Raw genomic sequence first — 21,113 nt, 5'->3', positions numbered from 1 at the left:
AAGATGCTCAATGAACAAAAAAAGAACAAAATGTCCAATGTAGAGTGAGAAAAGTAGTGTGTGTGGAGAGCACAATGCTGGTTTTGCCTAAAAGAGAGGAGTGAAACCAGACAAGAAGAGGCCTTTAGGTCGCTGTGTTAAGATTTTAATACCTGGATTGACATCAGTTTTCTTTTGCTGCATTCAGCAAAAGAAAACAGTAGCATTTAACGACAAAATTGGTTCCATTTCTTTCAAAAAAAACAAAAATATAATAAGCAGCTTGGCAAGAAATGTCCTGCAAACTGTGAAAAAAAAAAAAGTAATAGGAAATTATACAAAAATTAGCTGAGGGATTATTAGATATAATGAAAAAATGTCCTGTAAAAACTATATTTATAATTCTGTTAATTACATATTCAAATAATGTTACATAAAAACAAAATGTTTTTTTCCTTATTTTCAGGTAATTTTCTAGTAACTTTTTACTTATTTCTTGCTAATTTTGGGGTCATTTCTTGTAAAGTTACTCATCAAGCCAATTTGTTCAGGTATCAAAGGGGTTTCAAAAAAAGCTTGTTCGAAGTTTTGTTGACATTTGATGAATTGTGCAGCATCATCAGGTGTTTTTGTAATATCCTGCTATTGCAGTAAGTGTTCCTGTTATCATTGTCACATTAACAAACTTTATTACTGTATTGCGTTTATTTAAGACGATGCCATATACCATCAACTTTAGTCTGACGAAGAGCAGTTGTGCTCGAAACTTCACCTAGGTGTAATATACGGTGGAGACGGTGGAGCCCTGAGGTGTGCGAGCTATTGATTTGTTTATTTCATGAACTCAATGACCTAAATTTCCCTTCTTGATCAGCAGGTTTCAACTTTGAGACCTGGCACCAGTAAAACCTAGTGCCTCATTTTTTATTGTTCACTCTCACGTCACGCATCTCCAGTCAGCACGCTATTGTGGTCCCGATAACTGTGTTTACCAGCACACTTATGTGCCAGCTTTTGAAAAGTTCATCTTGCACGAGACGGCAAACAGTGGTAGCAAGCCAGCAATGTTTACTGTGAAAATAAAATAAAAGAATAATTAACAATAATTTCCTCACACCTTGTAATCCCTTATTTAGACAAACCACCCCGGAGGCAAACACTGGGCATCTTGCAGGCGTCACACTCTGTGCAGCCAAAGCACAAAAGCTGTAATTAACACTTCAACACTCTGCAGTTTCCACTGAGGGCTGAATGCTTTCAACAGGCGAAGCCTTTCACTGAAAAAATGTCATCCATTACTGAAGGGAACACAATACAAATATTTATCAACGGTGTTGCCACTGTTGAAGACAAATCAACAGGAGCTGACAGGGCTTTGTCAGCGTCGTTTGTGGCATCGACTCAAGTTACCTCTTAACAGCTGGTATATTTTGAAAAAGGCAAACTAACACATACTGAACACTGTTATTTATCTCATTTGAACTGCACTGTTTCTCAGACTAGTCTTATACATTATCATAACGAAGCCATATCATTTATATTTGCACAAATTCGTGTATGGAGACTGGAGGGGCCCTTGCTGACTGTGTTAATTAAGGTAGTGATTCAACAGAATCTCTAAGTTTTTCTCCTTTTTTGCTTACTGAAATTGTTATTCATATAACAGTTACAATAATAACATCTCTATACATTGAGAGATAGAGATAGTAACGGCGATAAAAAAAGTAAGTGAAATTTAAAAAAAATAAATAAAGATATTAAATATAAATAGAATAATAATTAATGCAACTAATAATACATAGGAGTAAATAAAACAGATAATAAGGAAATTAAACAACCTACAGAAAAAATAAGAACACAATTAACAGTAAAAACAAAAAAAGTCAATGACAAAGGCTAAAAGAAAATGAACAATATCATACTTTTTCTAAATGGAAAGGTAGTGTTGTTAGATGTATAAAAAGAATCTTTGAAATAATAAAAGCAAAGCAGACAAATTTCTGATTGAGAATATATTTTAGATATAATTTTAAATATTTAATCGGTTTTTGATTGAATATAAACACATGGTTATATTGAATAATATCTATTAACAATTTATATATTTATTAATTATTTAAAGTTTACTTACTCACATTTATATATACATAATACAACAGAGCCATCGCTAATGTCATTTGTGACACCTGTGTTTTTTCTACCTCTGTGACAAGCCAAAATGTCAGTCAAGCAAATTGCTCTTAATTAGCAAAGGAAATGTTTAATAATTATATGGCTCAAACACCCTGCAATCAAACAGCCCGCAGATCATCAAAGTAGACAAGGAGAGGTGAGGTTTGATGATCGGATAGAAAGTTTCCATCAAAGGCTTTTCTGTGAGATTTCTGATATTCCTTTTATCTGTGGTGTTTTTTATAGTTACTGTTGAATTGATAAATTCTTCTACAAAGGAATTCTTTCATGACGCTGCCACAGATCACAACTGCCATAAGCAGAAATGAACGCCAGATCTCTACAGAGTGACATCATAGGCTCTAATGATGTTACTGTACTTCACTTGATATTGTGAAATATTGTGAAAGTAGTCTCCTAAATCTCAGGGGAAAAAAAGTTTTTCATCTTATACAAATCCTAAAAAAGGCCCGTAGCACTCAGACACAGCTTTGCTCATACATAGCTGCAGGACGTCCTTCTTAAATGTCACAATGCTGATGAAAAATGGAACAAAGAGCTTTTAGGTATTTAAGGATTTAATCGCACTGGACGCTGAGGGAATGAATGATCAAGCTCCTCCCACTGAAGATGAATTTTAGTAGCTCATTTCTAATAAGTTTTGACAACCTTTCTCAACACTCTTTCAGGAAAAATAATAACTAGAACTACTTTCACACAAGATTAACCTTAACCCCCAACACACAATTAATTAATGATCAGCTTAAGTCTCTGAATCCAGAGACCGAAATAAACTTGATGACGAGGACAGAGAGGCTCAGATCAGAGGGTTCATGTTGTTTCAGACTGAATGATGAAGGAAGCAGCAAAGTGGAAACTCCTCTCTGTTGATTATCTCATTGCACAACAATAATCATACAAATGCGATGCTCATGAACACGCACAAAGAATGCATCATCCGTATTAATCAGTCTGCATGACTTTTTTCTAAACTTGCTAGTTGAAGATGAGAGCTCCTGGTGTTCTTTTGTCTATAAATTTGTAGATGCTCATCGACCGACAACGCAAGCCGCCCTGATTCAAATGACGCTCTACTGCAGTAGAGTAAGAAAAAGAATGATCTGAAAGCTTTTAAAAAGCTAATTCTGATATTCGCGGGTGATAGTGGATGTGCGTCAATGTCAAGCTTGAACTAGGGCTGGAGGGTAAGACAACATTTAAAAGTATATATATCAATATATAACAATATTGCTATATTGATAGAGGTTTATGTTAAATAACCCCCTTCTTTTGTAAAGCTGTGCCAGTGTTTGCATCGCTCACAAGCTCTCCTGCATCATAGACATGCAACGTATAGTTGAGAACTTAAGGAGCATTTTCAGACTGGCCTTTTTTTTATTTAATATAGGCTATTTTTAAAATCATTTTCCATTTACATGTTTTGCAGCTGTATATATTCTTTTAAACTGGTGAGAAAATTTTGTGAAATACTGGAAGTGCCTCGCACTTTAAACAACTTGAGCACAATCAAACTTAAAATACTTTACATGAAATATGGACCACAGGTGTTAATAATCAGCCATATGTAAAAAGTACAGCTGTAAATGTGAAGTCTCTCTTTAAACTGTTTTCTCTTTGTTTTCTTTTATAGTTTTGTGCATCTGTTTTCCAATCTCCCGCCCTTCCCTCCTCAGCCCAGTGCGCTTTACATGTAGGTCATCACTGCCCGACCTACTTCCAGCTTCCTGGCTTTATGTAACAGTTCAGAGAAGCGTTACATAATCACAGGAGAGGAGGCCTGCCTGGGCCATGCCTCCTCGTCATACGGCAAAAGAGGCAGCGCAGTGAAAAACACAGCCTGGTTTTGAACTCGCCCAGACAGAAAATGGCCTCAAATTAGATTAATGGTTTCTGGAGTGCAAGGGTATTAAGGGGTGGGGGCGTGTATGGGGGACAGACTTGTACAAAAAAATTAAGTTTGTACTTTGTTCATTTAAGTGTTTTATTTATTTATTTATTTTGTTCAAAGGGTCAGAAGGCCTCTCTGCAAATTCAGGCTAAGTAAGTCATGGCTAATGTTATCCCTGGCAGAGTAAAGACCAGAAAAAAGTCACTCCGACCACACAGTACAATTAAGTATAACCTCTATCTAATACACTTGATCTGATAAATTCATTACCACTAAGTGGAAAGCTAATATTCATTCATCTGTGTTGGAAAAAAATAAACAAAATAGTCAAATTAAAGTAAAACAAACCTCCTTGGACTGAGTAAAAAACAAACATACAAAAAAATTACACATTTTTGGGTTGGTTATTTAATCCACACAGAAAAAAAAGTCTCGTCTTTCCTGGAAATGTTGAGTGAATTATTATTACTTCTTTAAAGGAGGCTTTGTTTTCGGTTCCATTTTTATCCCAGGCATTGGAAACAGATTTTTATTTAATTTGATGGAAAGTTAAGCTGTGGATTCCCTCCTTTTTTGAGATTTTGGCTCATACTACAGCACTCACTTGAATGAAAAGAAAAATATATATCACATATAACAGGTATCAATGATTATTTATGCATGACTTGATGCAGATTTGGCATTTTGAAACATTTGCTATGCTTAAAATCATAGATTTAAAGGATATGCAGCTTTTATGGTAACTTGTCTCATGTGCTGTACTTAAGTGCTTGTACTCAACTTGACTTTTAATTTTCTGCTACTTCGTAATTCTTTAGTACTATACTAGATTTTGGATATTAATATTGTGTTTTTTACTAGCCTGTGTTAATTTGACAGTTGCTGACACTCATAAAAATATTGATTAGTCTATAAAATATTAAAATGCCTGACAGTATATGAATAATTTAGTATAAATAAGAAATAGAAGCTTCACCTCTGCTCCCTTTTACATAAAAGTGCTGCATAGTGTACTTTTAGCTTTGATACTTTCCGTACATTTTGAAAGTAGTACATACATACATTTACTTGAGTAGGATTATGAATGTATGACTTCTACTGCCCTTATGAAAAAGCACATGTGAAATGTTATCTTTCACATGTGAAAAAGGTTAATTTGACATGTGATGCTGTGAATTGGCACGTGAAACCAAACTTCACAAATTGGAAATCGATAAACTATTCACTGATTAATAAACTATGAACTAATTACTGAACTACCTATTGGACTAGCTATCAACTATGTAATACCAAGCTATTAGCTATTAACTTACTATCAACTAAACACCTATTAACTAAATCTTAAGAAGGTATTAACTAACATTTAACTACGAACTTACTTACTAGTAACAATCTAACTACAAGTGAAATTACTTGACTAACTATTAACTTCTTAACATTTAACTCTTAACTATGGCCTAACTAATAACTTTGAGCTTACTATCAACTAACTGTTAACTCTCTTTAAACCACTATTCATTTTTTAGCTATTAGCTAATAATTACTAACTTCCTATGAACTAACTATTTTGCATGTTTTTGCTTACTGTAATATATATACAGGCAGGAAAAGGGATCACGGTTGTTTCTCGTTCCTGTGCAGCACAGATACAAACATTTAGCATCTGACAGTGCCTTCACAAAAACTGCTTATATGTTAAAGATGTGTGCGATTGAGGCTGATCATGTTTTTTTTAAATGTTTTTTGTTTACAGATTGCCAGAAAAACACATGTTCGTCGAATGCATCACACGTGAAACGACCAAAAACCACACATGGCTACTTCATATCATTTATCACATGTGAAATGTTGTTTCACAAGTGACAAGTCACATGTACTATTTTTCATAGGTTTTGTAACACAGTATTCCTTTTACTTGAGTAGAAAATCTGAGTATAATATGTCCTTTCGAAGTGCTTTTAACTTATAATTTTACACAGTACTCCATATAAAGCTCTACTTGCTGGAAACAAAGTTGAATGCTATGAGGAAACAAAGAGCTTTGATTAGATGCATGATTTATGACGGGGCACACCTTGCCAAACAGCAAATACAAAGCAATCAGACCTGCTTATTGAACAGTGTGTACAAATAACTGTGGTGTGACAATAACAAACACAGTATCCCTGTGGTGTAAAACAGGCAGGGCCGCTGCACTGCTTAGGTTCAGGTTTATGGATTTTGTTTTGTACAGTGCTCCTGTTCTACTAAATAATGTACAAAGTTGTCTTTGATCAAATGTTTGATTGATGTTCGTTTGGTGTTTTATGACCTGTTTTCATCCATGGAGGCATGTGAGACTTTAGCTGCTATCTTGCCCTGTAAGCCACTTTATTTTTTACAGGTGGCCTTATTCTGTATTTCCCAAGTATGCTGAAAACACCGGAGGAAAAAAAGGTTATAAAAACACACTTGTTAGTTCAGCCAAGTCAGTTTTACCATAATCCCTGACCTAATTTCAAGGATTTTGATAAATTCAGGGGTGTTATCGATAGCACAATTTAGTGAAATAGCAGATGGTGAGACGAGGAGGCCTGGACGTGCTTAAAAAAAGATATTTGAGGGTGATAAAGTGCGTAACAAGAGGAGAAGAAAAGGGGAAAACATGGTCAGGAAAAGCGTAATAGTGGCTAAATTACCAAACCGATATTGCTTACAAAACCTCGCCATAACAAAGCGTGCTTTTTGAGTCTGGTAAATATACTGTATTTCCTGTTGACGTTTTGTGGATTCAGCATGATAATAACTGCTGTGTGACTACTCCTAGTAGATCTGGTGATATAACTGATCCATTCAAACTACTGGAACAACAAGATTGCTTATAACCTGCAGCAAAATCCATGAACTGAGCTGCTATTAGGTCAGCAGACGAGATGAAATGAACATCAGATTCTCTCTTTTAGTAACATAAAGGGGAAAATAAACTTGTTCACCAGTGTTCAAATTTTTTTGGCACTCCTTAGCATTTCCTTCTGCTTTTTAACAAAGATAATATTATTTATTCAATTTTATTTATTTAACCAGTTTTTTGGTTAAATCTAATTTGAGAGAAACTGAATATAGAAAATGAATATAAAAAAATAAGTTTAATGAATATAAAAAAATAAGTAAGATGCAAAGCAGGCAGGCTTTTTATCTCCTCTGTGATGTTTCAGTACGGGGTGTGCGCATGTCCTACACACGCAAACTAGATATGTTCTCCCAGTACAAGTACAAGTATACAGTTGTGGGGATATGTTGGGAAGTTCCTCATGCACTCCTAAATTTTTTAAAGTTAGAAGCACATGTACTTCTTCAGGAAAAAAAGTCAGCGTCAAGCACTGTATGTGGATGTACTTAATGGTAAATACTTGTAAAAGTGCATTCTCCCATTCTCTGACGTTTTGGGCATGTGTATAGCATCAGAACACAGCAGTGTTATATCATTGTTAAAACATTTCCTTACACCCCTAGTAGTGATACAACACAAACCACAATCACATGTTCTCATGAAACTCAGCTGACTCCTTTCAGCCTGGTGAGTTCATAATGTTTGGTCTCCCTTTCATAATCTCAGACTACTGTCTTTCTTTATGAAACACATCAAAATGTTTGCAAGATGTTGTGTAAAAAGACTTGCCTAATACCAGTAACTTTGCTTGGTTTGAATTAGTGGTGACACGCACGTCTGAGTAGTTTATTGAGCTGTTTACACCCTAAAAACCCAAGTTAAGTCACTCTCCTTCATGCCACAGAGCAGGACTGTATTAGCTTTTATGCAAATAATACACAGCAACAGGATCATACATTTACTTCCTTTTCTCACCTCATTTTCCTCTCTCATGCCGTCTATCAGCTCCATCACCTTAGTGAAGTGGTGGCAGCGGAGGGAATGATCAACAACATGGGTAGGAAGCGATTTGTGCTGCCAGTGTCTCCACTCCCACAAAGACAGCTCTCTGGATGATGGTCTGGAAACTTCCTCCTTTGGGACATGAAATAACAACATAAAGATGTGAGTAAAATACTGACATTATATTCAGGCCCTTAAAAAGACACACAGGACAAAAAAACAAGGGTCTTTTTAAGTATTACATTTTAAAATGGAATTTTTTTTTTTTTTACACACATAACTTTCCAACATTGTGGTTAAGCTTTAACCACCTGAAATCACAGCAAATGCAGCGGCTGCCACCAGTCTAAAAGTCTGTAGAAATAGATTAGAAAAATCTACATTTACCATCACTTTTACTATAAGATATAGCGAGCTCCAATATCCTATCCAGACTAAATGTCCCTTATTGTTTTTTGGGTTTTTTTGTATGTAAAATCTTAAGCAAACACAGCATCTTTCTAAACTACAGCCAAAATGTTTGTTTTTATTATTTCAAATGTATTATTTCATCACTTTTCCAAACGTATGTGCTGGCTTGCTTGACTCAGGGTGTCAGCCCAGCAGGGATTTGCATCTCCGTACACCAGGGTTTCACTGGATGCCATGACACAAGTAGCTTTCTACAACTTGTCATTCCTAACCTGAGAGAACCTGTTAGAGGAGCGCAGTATGACACAGTTGCCGAATAGTGTATTAAAAGTAAGCTATTGAAAGTCAAAGAAATAAAATGGACTGAGGATGATTTAAATGCAATGTAAGCATTTCATTTTATGTTAAGAGGATTCACAAAATGTTTTTGAGGGCTGCCATTGGCCTGCAGTTTACACTTTGAGCAACTATGGCTTATTTTGGTTGTCTTATATTTTGCATATTTGTTTTCAGATATTTGTCATCAAAAAATGCACATTAAAAATCCAAGTATTATTGCTTGAAAACAGAGATGGGATGACAAAATGGAACGGTCCATGGTAAAGCCCATATGACATGAACACAGCTCGCTCTGAGGCAGACGGGCAACTCCGAAGGTGGTCCATCTTCTCGGGTGCTACGTGCCGCATTTAAACTGCCAATAGAGTCAATGGAAAGAGCCCTAACACTGCATGAGGGTTTCATGGCATTGATGGTTTTATTTACATTGTCTTTTATTGTCTGGTACATTTCAGACCTGCACAAGAAATACAGAAACACACAAAGACAAAAGAAAGAAACAAACCTGAGGTGGTGGATCACTCAGTAGGGACATGAAATGAGACTGTTTCAGGGTTGGATGAGCTTCATCTTCCTCCAGCTTCATGGTGGACGCCCACAGGGAATATTCAGCACTACTCAGAAACCCGTCCGATGTCTCACTGCCCTGCCGAACTGTCACATCAGACACACACACAAAATCATAAACCAGTGTTTGCTTCTCAGTCTCCATTTTGTAAGATCAAAGTTTCCCCTGCCTTATCACTCACTCAGGTTTTGAGGGTGGATGAGTGAGGCCCGTCCCTCAGAGTGGGACCGTCGACCCCTGACAGACCGCCTGCTGTTCTCCCGATGGTCAAACTGGCCACAGGTAATGTGCATCTTATGCAGGGTGGGGTTCACGCCCTCGGGCAGCATGCGGGGGCTGTTGGGGTACATGTGGAACCCGTTTTTGTTGCCAATAATAGACTTGTCCACACTGCGCTTGTTGCTCTGGCTCTGGTTGTAAGTCTGAGCAAAACAAAAGGTCAAAAGTTTAATATAGGGAGTTTGTGGATCTGTGAGGGGTTATGTTATTTGGTAAAACATCAAACATTAAATTTGAAGGTCCTCGGCTCTTTTCGTCTTGCATTTGTCGATGCAACTCAAACACTCACCTTCTCCTCTCGTCCCTCAGCCAGGATGACAACAATTCGCCCCTGCCGCTTACGTCCAGTGCGTCCCATTCGCTGCACCAGGCGGATGGGATTCTTCTGTGCATCGAAGCAAACGATGAGGTCCACCTCTCCGATATCTAGCCCCTCCTCCCCGACGCAGGTGGACACCAGTGTGTTGAAGCCTCCCTGACGGAACCTGCACACCACCTAAAACACAAGCAAGCAAGGCTTTACATCAGTATTTTAATTTTTTCTTTTGTGTTGTCTACTCAACAGTATACACAGTAAATTTCGTACTGTTTTATAATATATTTAAGGTATATCATGAAGAAATAGTTGATTGCTGTTTCTAGACACAACATTCAAACTTTGCCCCTCCTATTTATACTGCATCCATGCTACTGTATCATCGCAGGAACGTTACATTTGTTGTGATGGAAAAGCTGATACTTTAGCGAACTAACTGCCTAACAGAAAACAGGCAAACCGCGCGTCACCATTTATCCCCATCCTTTTGTGGCTGAACTTCCTATTTCAAATTAAAAGTGACCTAATCTAAGATTACCTTTATATGAAAAATCCTCCATAGTATACCTTTAAGGCTCTGGTCTATTTTTAGTATATGATGTACTTACAGGACTCAATGTACATGTGCATCTACGCACCAGTCCTGCATTATTTATTTAGATGACAGACTGTCTGCAGAGACATTTCAATGCAGAGAGGTAAATGTAGCAGCAAAGGTTTAAGAAAATTAAACTGTTCACTGGAAAATACGGTGACACTGTGAACACAGCCATACATTTATTTTATTAATTAGTTGTTCTTGAGAATTTTACCACTAAATTATGTTTTAATATTTCTTAATTCACTATATATATATATATATATATATATATGCCATACATTATTAGAAATCTGCTCTTGATAAAAAAGAAAAGTCACTCTACCTCCAGTTGTTCCTTTTGGGTGAAGCCTTTGACTCCCTTCCCTGCTGAAGCTTGACCCATGAAGGTCATGACCCTTATCAGTGGAGCATGGCGGTTTAACATGGATGCAATCTCCTGTACACTCTCACGGAACGATGAAAAGATCATCACGCGCGTGCTTACTTCCTGAGGACCTGAACATTAATGAGACAGAGGAGAAACAGACCGATTAAAAATTCCTAATTTCTTATGCCTGTTTGATTCAGTTTCTGGAATGCTTTGTTCTGCGATCCTCTCCGAAATTTAATATGCCAAGTGTAAACATACCCTCTTCAAAAAGATTTTGGTTGAATGACACTACAGCAAATGTTTAACTGTAGATGCTTTTACTGCTTTTTGATGTTCAGCAGGACAGTCTTTGGACAAGTGTTTTACACAGAGCTGAGGATCTGAAGCAGTGTTTGGTCATAGGTGCTGTTAATTTACTGAAAACATCACACTCCAGTGTTACATCTTTAAAGTTGAAACAGACTACACACAGCATGTTGTTCACCACAGTTAATTTGGTTGTTCTATCGTCTGCCATTTCCACTACTGGGGATAGTAATTGAGAATGGCAACACAGAAATGCTTCACTCCTCTTTATCTTTCACAATAAAAGCCCTTGATATGAACCTCAAAGACAAGAATTGACATGAGACACATGCATAATTTGAATATTATCATTTGTTGCAGTTTTTTTGTTCTGATTGGTATATTGACTCACAAAATAAAAACAGAGAAATAAAAAAATACACAATTTTAACAATTCATCAACATATAAGTGAGTCCTGCCTTTCCTAACTCCCTCCTAACGAATATTAACAAAACTTTAAAAACCAACTCGTTATCTTCACAAATGCAATGTTACAGTAACTGTACACCGGCACTAATAGAAAAAGAAGACAACAATTATCAGTTTATATCAAAATAATAACTAAATAAATAATTTTAAAAATCTTTTTTAAAAAGGTCTTGGTCTTTTTCCCCATTTTTCCAGCCTTCTTTATAATGACATTAAGCACTTTGCCACTGGCACCCAGGTTTGAGCATATTCTGTCTAATTATTCTGCAGTCTGAAGGCGACCTTTTCCAACTGAATCATTTCTATTGCTTCAGTGATCCGTTCATTTGAGTTTGTGTATTTAAAGCAATACAGTTTTCATGATTACCATCTTTGTAACCATACAAAACAGGAGACAGATATTATTATTCTTCAAGGATACCTGAATGAACTTATGCAAATCTCCCAGTATACATGATTGTGGTGTGAGAGGGATCTCTATGTTAGCATGAATCAATACCTTTCTTTGTTGTATTACTAACCGAAGATCTTTATTTATTTATTTTTTTTTATCCTCAGATAATAGAGATGACTGTCTTGATGATGATTGAACCAGGATGTTTTCTTTTGTTTTTTTATTTAAACCTTTGTGGGTTTTCTTCTTTGTTTACTTTTTTCTTTCCTTTAAGCACTTGAGTTTGTTGTGATATGGAATTGTGAAAACAGATTACAAGTGAAGTATTTGTAATTGTCTTTTGTAAATCTTCCACCTGAACACTAAACTGAACATGATCTAAACTTAACATGATAGCTTTCAGTAACTATATATATATATATATATGACTTACACTGATACTTTTGGTAAATGGGGACAGCTAATGCTAACTATTCAGGAAAATGAAAGCACAATCCTCTTCCTGTCTTGGTTGCGCAATGGTTGGCATACCTTTTTCTATGCTGAAATTTTATAAAGCCATTACTTTCCCCGGAGATCATACCCAGCGGCAGAAAGAAGTGCATAGTGAAAGCAACACTTATGTAGGTAGAATATGAATGAAAATTGTGTCATTATCCTGTACCTATTACAGTGTGCAATCAGCATTTACTCCATAATGATGTTAAAGCAAAAATGTCTCTATTTCAACTTTAACACAAGCATGGCAACAACATTAAAGAGCTTTAACCCTGTGTCAGATATTTCTTTTTGCTGTAGTTAGAACATAAAGTAAATTATAGATTTCACCTTTAACCCAAAACAATCATTACATGTATGAGTCACAGCATATTACTGCTACAGTAAATAAATCACCATTATTTTCTGCAGAGCTCTCAGCCCACTGTCTGAAGTGCTGAAGCACCACCTCCTCCAGTTTCTCCAGTTTGGGGTGACTGTAAACAAATGGCTCATCTGGACCTATAAGCATTAATCACAGTGGATGTTAGTCAGATAGATGCAGTGTCTATTCTTTGCTATATATTAAAATATTATAGCTGCACAAACCAAATCAAGAACATCAAAATGTCACATTGAACTGCTTGAGAAAGGCTCTGAAATCTGACTGATAAGGTATGAATGAGTGAGCAGGTACCAGCAGATGGCTTCACAAACATTGCTTCCATTTCATGGTAAAGGTCCATGAAGGTGGGAGTCCTCTGCAGCTCACTCTTGGCCCTGGACATCTCTGAAGTGAACGAAGCATGTACAGTGCTCAAGTCAAACATGTGTTAAACAAATCATACGCAGACGTTACTCATTATCGAGCGTACATACACCCTGAGGACACGGATCAATATCAGGTATAAAAGCTTGTTGTGTCTGTGAATAAAGTACAACGAAATACACTGAAAGCCTGGAGGTAAGGTGACTGACCTCTGGATCCGTCCATGATTCCCTGGATGTAGAAGAAGAGGGATCGGAGCCCCATCTGCATCAGGAGCTCATAGCCGTGGTACAGGCTGATGCAAAGGGCAAAGACGCCCTCAAGCATTCCCTGCTGCGGACCCTGCAGAGAGCAGAAGAGCATGTTGGTTCATAAAACCACTTTGAGACTACTGGTAGGAATATAACTTAAAAAGGCTATTAAAACTAAGAGTTTTAATACTGCTTCTAGACATTATTGCACAGTTGTAATTTTGAATAAAATATTTGTAATGTAAGCACTGTATCTAATTTAATTCTAAAAGTTTATTTAAACTGTGTACACTAGATATAAACATCCAGATTATCTAAATTTGTACAACCACACAGTATTCTAAATACAAGTACAAATGCGATAGTATAAGACATAACCGTGCGGTGTCCGTGCCTTGACGCTCGGCGGTGGGTTCTTTCGGAACTGATCCCTGGCGAGGATGATCTGATATTTGCTGAGAGTCCGCAGGTCTTTGTGTCCCATCACCCGGTTCTGGACCAGACGAGACATGAATTTGTCCAGCACCTGGCAGGAAGAGTAACAGAGAGAGATACATGGGTCATCGATAATAGGCCATTTCCTGTGTTCAGGAGTGATGCATCAGACCGACAAGCAAGCACCCCGCTAACACAAATCTGGAAAGTGACACACACACACACACACACACACACACACACACACACACACACACACACACACACACACACACACACACACACACACACACACACACACACACACACACACACACACACACACACACACACACACACACACACACGCCCTCCATGACCACTTTGAGATACACAGGTGTTACCTCTGTGGGTACACAGACTTGCACAGACTGAATAGAGGCCCCTCTTCAACAAGAGACACATAATAACACTAAAATGTGTTGGATTCGTTCTTCCTCCTGCCCTCATTTCCTTATAATGGGAGGAGAGATGGAAGCAGTTTGTCAGATGGACAATTTTAACAACATCCATTCATCCTCACGGCTGCAGATAATGGGAGACTGGGTCATTACAATTTCAATTTCAGCTGTGTGGAACTGCTGCTCCAGAAACTGAACAGGATAAAAGGTTTCTCTGAAAGGAGGAGTGAGCTGCCCTTTACAATCAATGGCAAAAAAAAAAAAAAACATGAGATTTTGTAACGGATGACAAGCAATTAAGTTGCTTTGATTAGTTAATGGTACTTGTGTTATAAAGGGGAAACAAAGCTTATTATAAAATCAACGTATACAACATGTGCAAAGTAGGCCAAATGATGTAAGCCTGCATTTATAGCAATGTCTCATTAATAGTTTTAAATTACTCTTCGTTTTATAATAATAAAGACTATACTTCCAAAGAAGATACTGTATATATTAAATGTAATAAACTGTATATTTTACAACATGTGGGGCCCGACCTTACAACCACTGCAAAGTGGCACAAAGTAGTGCAACATGCATTGCAGTATAGCGCAGTGCAACTGCCATTGCTAGTTCCTGTCATTTTCATGGTCTGCATCCATGTTGTGTCAGTCGCAAATGTCCCTGTGCTCATCCATGCGCCCGCAGGCGTGCAGGTCCTAAAATGAGGTGTGCATTGTTGGCATATTGTTATTTTGAGGCAGCAGAAAGTGATTGCGCCATTAACCAACAAAAAATCTGGTCTGAAGTAGGCCCCCAGGAAGTACGCCAGGCAGTGTGCACGCTGAATGCATTTCAGAAGCTTAAACTTTTGTTCTGTTTCCTCTGTCAAAATTAGAACTACAGCGTTTTGGTTTTGCTGCTTAAATGTCGCAGGATATTTGCTGCAGTAACATTATGACTCACACTGGACGCTTCCCTGTGTGCGACCCAGCAGTCTCTCGGTCGAGTATGGTAAATCGCTGGAACAGCACAGTGTTTATGCATGTATTTATTTATTTTTTTTATTCATATATTCATTCTATATTTTTTTCAGATTTATGACTTCCATTGCTCTGTACTGCACTTTATGACCTGGGTATTTGGCCCATAAGTAGTGAACTGTGTGTTTGCTGCTCTTGCTCAAGTTGTCTATCTGTTAATCTGTTGTCTTTGACATGGTGATGTCTAAATGCTGCTGCTGACCGTGCTTGTTTTATGTGACAGGTAGACTGTGTAACTGAATTGCCCCTCTGGGATACATAAAGTTGTCTAAATCTGAATTTCGCTGCATTACATTCAGCAGAACACCCCTCGCTTCTCCAGTTTGCTGAACCTGCCATGTACATACTAGTGCAGCAGGTGCAGGCACACCTGGCTTTTAAAGGGAATGGGAGAGATGACACTGATTAGCTCAATTAATGTTAAACCCAAAACGTACCTGCGATTAATGTAGGGACTAAATATAGGCCACTATATTTTGCGCCCAAATAATGCACTGTTTAACATGTAAATAGTCCCTATTGACACATATGTTCTATATTTCATATGGTTTTTAAAAACACCATTAACCATCAAGACCTCTCAGGCTGTCTGTGACAGGTCTGCTGTGTGTCCCCAGAGTCAAAACTAAACATGGAGAAGCAGCATTTAGTTTTTATGCACCACATTAAAAAAAAGTATAAGCAACCTGCAACTCTCACTTCTTTTAAAATCAAGGCCAAAGACTTTTTCTTTTGCCGCTACCTTTTATTAAATCAAATATTTATTAATCTATTATACTGCACTCTAACTTCTATTCTTGTGTTTTATACCTGTCATAGTATATTTGAGCTTTTTATTTTTAATTCTCTGGCTTTTCAATGATGTTTTTATTACTTGTATTTAAATACCCTTTTATAATGTGTTTTTTTTGCACTTTGTCGCGATGCTTTGGTTTTATGTAGAGCACTTTGAATTGCCTTGTTGCCGAATGTGCTATATAAATAAACTTGCCTTGCCTAAAAGAATAGATTAGAGGGCATATTATATGTTAACATACACATATATACACATATTCTATTTTTTTTAATATATTGAAACATACATTTTGATTGCTTTATATATATTGCGATCCAAAAAATTAAAAAAACATAAAACCTCCACTGCTGCATGTGACATAAAATAAACAAAAAGAAATAAAACTTTATCAGTGTAGTAAATTTAAGTAATAAAATATTTGAGTAAAAAGAATTAACCTACTTTCCCCGTTATGTGACATACAAATATTTTTTAATTAGGCTTTCCTCTTGAACTGGAAACTAAGCTGTTTACCATTTCTGCTGGACCTCAGCCGGCTTCTCTGAGGTGAAACACGAGTGTGTGTACAGAGGTTTTACAGAGACAAAAGCAAAAGGCTTAAATAACAACCCCTTAATTCCCCAAACTTCTCAGAAAACATCAACAGCTATATCACCCACACCTAAACGCTCTTTCAAGAGCGTGTTAAGGAGGTCAGCCCATCTGGTCAGGATTGTGCTTCATCACATTTCATATGGTTCAAGCTCGTAAACAGATGACTTAACAGCTGTTTGTTAAAGATGATTTACAGAGAAACTGGGGAACCAACTAAAACCCGATCAAAAAATATTTAATAAACATTAATTAGCTTAAAAAATGTAACATTATTGTTCAAAATATTATATAATATAATATATATAAATTTTTTTCTTTTCCTTTGTTCAGTAGAGTGAGATTTTAATAGTCCATTCAGTTTAAAAGGTAGGGTAAGGTCTTTTTAAAATATGGGATCAAAAAGAGAATTAGTTGTTCAAATTGAATTAATTAACAATTAACAAGAAACTAATAAAAAGATGCAAGAAAATATCCTGAAAATTGGAATTATAACAACCAAAAAACAAAACAAAACAAGGAAATTACCTGAAAAAAGTGCAAAAAAAAGAAAAAAACAGTCATTCTAAATATATAATTCTAAGTTAAAAATTATACTTCTCTGGATATTAAAAAAATATATTAAAAAAAATTCTAATACATTTTTCTGTCCTCGAAAAAATGAAACAACAAAATCAGATTAATTTCTTGTCACCTTTTCCAAATTTCTTGCAATTTGCAGGGGTATCTTTTGGCAAGTTACTTATTGCCTTATTTCCCAAGTATTTGGGAAAAAAAATCAAACCACTTTGGGGTTTCAGGGTTTCAGAGACTTAAATGCTTGAGTAAAGTGTCTGAATGCTTCACAAGAAAACTGATTTGATCCAGGCTTCATGGGGTTAAGTCATCCATTACATATCATGCATGTTTCTTTATTGGTTATGCTGTTTGTTTAGAAGATGATTCAGGATGATGCTGTAGTGTCATTCATATGGAATAATCCATATCTAACGCTTGTAGAAAATAATGGATCACAGATAGAAATGAGATGAAGGAAGAAGTTTAATTGCATAATGCAACTCTAGTGTAGCACCAGGTATAGGATGTGGATACGGATGGTGATGTAAGAGGATCAGAAAAAGGAGGAAAGCTCAAGTTGGGTCAAGCCATCGGTGACAAACAGCCCAACTCAAACCTTATCTACGACCATCAGCAGCAGCAGATGCTACCAAAAGCAAGAAAGCACCAGATTTTGAGATTGTGGTAACATTGTTGTGTAACATCCTACCATCACCATCAGCACAGAAGAGTTTCATATGTTGCTCGGGTGAACTGAGAAAAACCTTTGTCAATACTCTAAAAAGTGTCTGAAATATTAAAAAAAGGCATATAATAAGTCAGATGTGTTACAGCTAGAAACATGTACGTGCTTTAAAACGTCCTGCTGATTAGCATATTTTAGTGGAAGCTAAGGGCAGGAGAGATGAGTCATGCCGTGCACAAGTCGCCAATCTATCACATCTACAGAGACAACCATTAACACTCACTATTGCCTGTACAGGGCAACCTTACATAATTAACCAATGTTACCAAGCTACAGAAACTACATGAATGCTAACAAGCTAGCATGCTTTAGGAGTGGGGAAAAAATTTGCACAGCATAGTATCATAATCTATTGCTTGGCAATTCTGTATTGATGTGAAGATGCCAAGAATAACTTTTTACTATATAAATTCTGAATACTACAAATACAAATTAAATGTTAAATATGAATTTAGATATAAACTGTATACTGGCAGCCTACAAGAACACTGAAATCAACTCCTACTTCAGTCCACTAGATGCATGCTGCTGCAATAAAAATAACTGAAGTGACATTAACAGACCAAAAACCTAATCTTATTGGACAAAAACAGATGTTAATGTATTTTTCAAATTATTTTGCAGTTTTAAGAAAAGCTAATAAATTTGCAATATATTGCAATATATGTTATCGCATTACTCACCATATCCCATTTAAAATTGCAATCAGTAATATTGTATGATTATCTGAGTAGCCTATCATCTTTAAAACACATTGGGGGCTTTTGGGGATTCCCATTATTAGCATGCTTAATGCTGCGTGCTAGATGTCAACATGTAGCATTTAATAATTAGGTCATATGTTTCAGGTAATATGTATTTTAAAATGTTAATGGTAAGATGTTAGCAAGCTAAGGAGTACAGCCCAGACTGATGTTTTTTTTCGAAACCGCCTTGTACATAATTTTGAGGAACGCAGTATACAGTATGTACTACATACTGTATACCGCCATCATGGGTATTACACAGTATGAAATTGTAAAAACTGATTTATTTTTGCAGTATGCTTGGGCAAGTTTTGAGCCAGAAGCATACTTAGTCCTTAGTCATTGTATTTGTGAGTAAAAGGAAATGTATAGTGTGATGCTTTTTTTCATAAAAGTTGACAATTTTCAATCAATAAAAAGGTACAGTTAAGTCTTCTATTGTGTATATTGTACTTTATATGCGTGTGTGTGTGTGTGTGGTTGTGCGTGTCAGAGAGATGCAGACAGCATTGAGAAACCGGACCACAAGCTGTTCACAAGCCACAATATCTCTCTCTCTCTCTCTCTCTCTCTCTCTCTCTAGTTAATTGACAGGTGGAGCTCAATGAGGCAATGTGTACGCAGCGGTCAGGTCCAGATTATGAGATTACTCAGCACCAGATTAGTGAGGTTGCTGTGTTTGTCTGGGTGGAATGTGGAGCAAAATGACAGAAAATGCACAAAGAAAAGCTGTTCAACTATTGTAATTGTAACTGGAGTTTTTTTCCCAGCACTCTGATGTGCACCCGTTTGACAGTTTTAGCTATAGGGCTCCAACTAAGGATTATATTATTATTATTATTATTATCATTATTATTATTATTATTATCAATATATACATTTATACATTATTACACTGCAAATAATTTTCTCTGTTAAAGGATTTCCTCTATAAAACATTAGATAACGGGGAAAAAAATGCTCATCACAATATCCTGGAGCAAAACTGGATGTCATTAAATGTCTTGCTTTGTCCAACCAGCAGTCCAAAGCCTCAGGAAATTAAACTTACAATAATGTAAGACAAAGAAAAGATTTGAGAATCTGGAATCATGCAAGGTTCAGCATTTTTGCTTGAAATTTTACATAGTTACATAGTTAATCTATTTCTATCTCTCGCTCTGTGTTTTAAATGCAAGATTTAGATATTTTTCTCTTTTTCTTTCACTTCTCTCTCTTTTTTTTTTAAATGTGTGTATGCATGGATATACATTTGTATATTTTTGTTTTGTTTTATTTTCAAATGCTTTTTGATAAAATGTATGTCTTATATATGTGGGTAGTTGAATTAATAAATGTGCAGTAAAGGTGAATATACATAGATGTAGACTATGTATATGTTATGTATATGTGTATATGTATATAGTCATGTAACATCTGCACTACCTCATTGGTTATATATGTAGTTGTATTGTGAAAGGCAACAAAAAAAGTCAAAAACTATCTCAAAATTATTAAACAACAGCAATTGTATTAATGGTATGTATTAATAATTAAGTATTTGAAAAATGATCTGTTAAAGAAACAGCTGGCAATTCATTTCTTTCATTATCTTTGATCTTGCATGATCTTTGAGTTTACCAGTTTGCTTATAAATGTTGAAATGAATGATGAAAATATATATTTTCAAATTACTCTGCCATACCTGGTATTGTATTGTACATCGTTTTAGAGGAGGTAAGATTTTGTGAAAAGCTGTTATATTAATACAAGGCAGAAAGGGTTGTTGCTTGATTAAACAAATCAGAAAAACAATCATTCTTCTTTCCCTGGAAAAAAGAAAAGGAGTTTCAGACATGGGCAGATGGAAGGAGTAACATCGGTAATGTATGATAAATTGATTTTTAAAATTGCTTAATGTACCACCTATAAGGTAGGTTGAGGTCTGGAATGAATTTAGTGTAAGGGATATTAAACAAATAGTAAAACAAACATGAAGTGAATGTCAGATCTGGATTATTCCCAAGGCCAGTAAGATTATTAAAAAGAGAAAAGAGGAGAGGAAGGAGAGGAAAGAGAGGAGAGGACGTGTGCCAAATGACAACGTCGTCAATGGCAGCCTTACTGAGCATGCTCAGTTGATTGGTTGGGGGACATGGAGCTAAGTGACGTGATGAACTGCTGAAAAAGCCAGTCTGTAGGCAGCTATTAATAACAAAACCTACACTACGCTGAATTCTCAAATCTGCATGTCAACAATGGGAGGGACTTAGTGGTATGTCCATGTGGGTGTGTGTTTGTGTTTGTGTGTGTGTGT

At 36.3% G+C, this 21,113-nt stretch overlaps 1 protein-coding gene across 2 annotated transcripts in view; it reads right to left on the bottom strand.

Moving 5' to 3' along the window:
* The window catches only part of fancm (FA complementation group M), a 70,357-nt gene that overhangs the window by 24,177 nt on the left and 25,067 nt on the right, over nucleotides 1-21,113 (bottom strand). For both annotated transcript variants that reach the window (XR_015778751.1, XM_042500722.2), the window contains exons 5-13: nucleotides 13,876-14,007; nucleotides 13,440-13,572; nucleotides 13,159-13,251; nucleotides 12,879-12,983; nucleotides 10,768-10,940; nucleotides 9,818-10,024; nucleotides 9,431-9,671; nucleotides 9,187-9,335; nucleotides 7,905-8,063 (exon numbers count right to left, since the gene is read on the bottom strand). Coding sequence is in view for 1 of the 2 variants with exons in the window: in XM_042500722.2 (XP_042356656.2) it covers nucleotides 7,905-8,063; nucleotides 9,187-9,335; nucleotides 9,431-9,671; nucleotides 9,818-10,024; nucleotides 10,768-10,940; nucleotides 12,879-12,983; nucleotides 13,159-13,251; nucleotides 13,440-13,572; nucleotides 13,876-14,007 (1,392 nt within the window). In the remaining variant the exon portion in view is untranslated. The remainder of the gene's footprint in view (nucleotides 1-7,904; nucleotides 8,064-9,186; nucleotides 9,336-9,430; nucleotides 9,672-9,817; nucleotides 10,025-10,767; nucleotides 10,941-12,878; nucleotides 12,984-13,158; nucleotides 13,252-13,439; nucleotides 13,573-13,875; nucleotides 14,008-21,113) is intronic.

The sequence above is a fragment of the Plectropomus leopardus genome, chromosome 14, assembly GCF_026936395.1.
Source record: "Plectropomus leopardus strain MGB_pleo_1.0 chromosome 14, ASM2693639v1, whole genome shotgun sequence".
Classification (NCBI taxonomy): domain Eukaryota; kingdom Metazoa; phylum Chordata; class Actinopteri; order Perciformes; family Serranidae; genus Plectropomus; species Plectropomus leopardus.
Note: the sequence above shows the minus strand (reverse complement) of the source record. Positions and strands in the feature narration are given on the sequence as shown.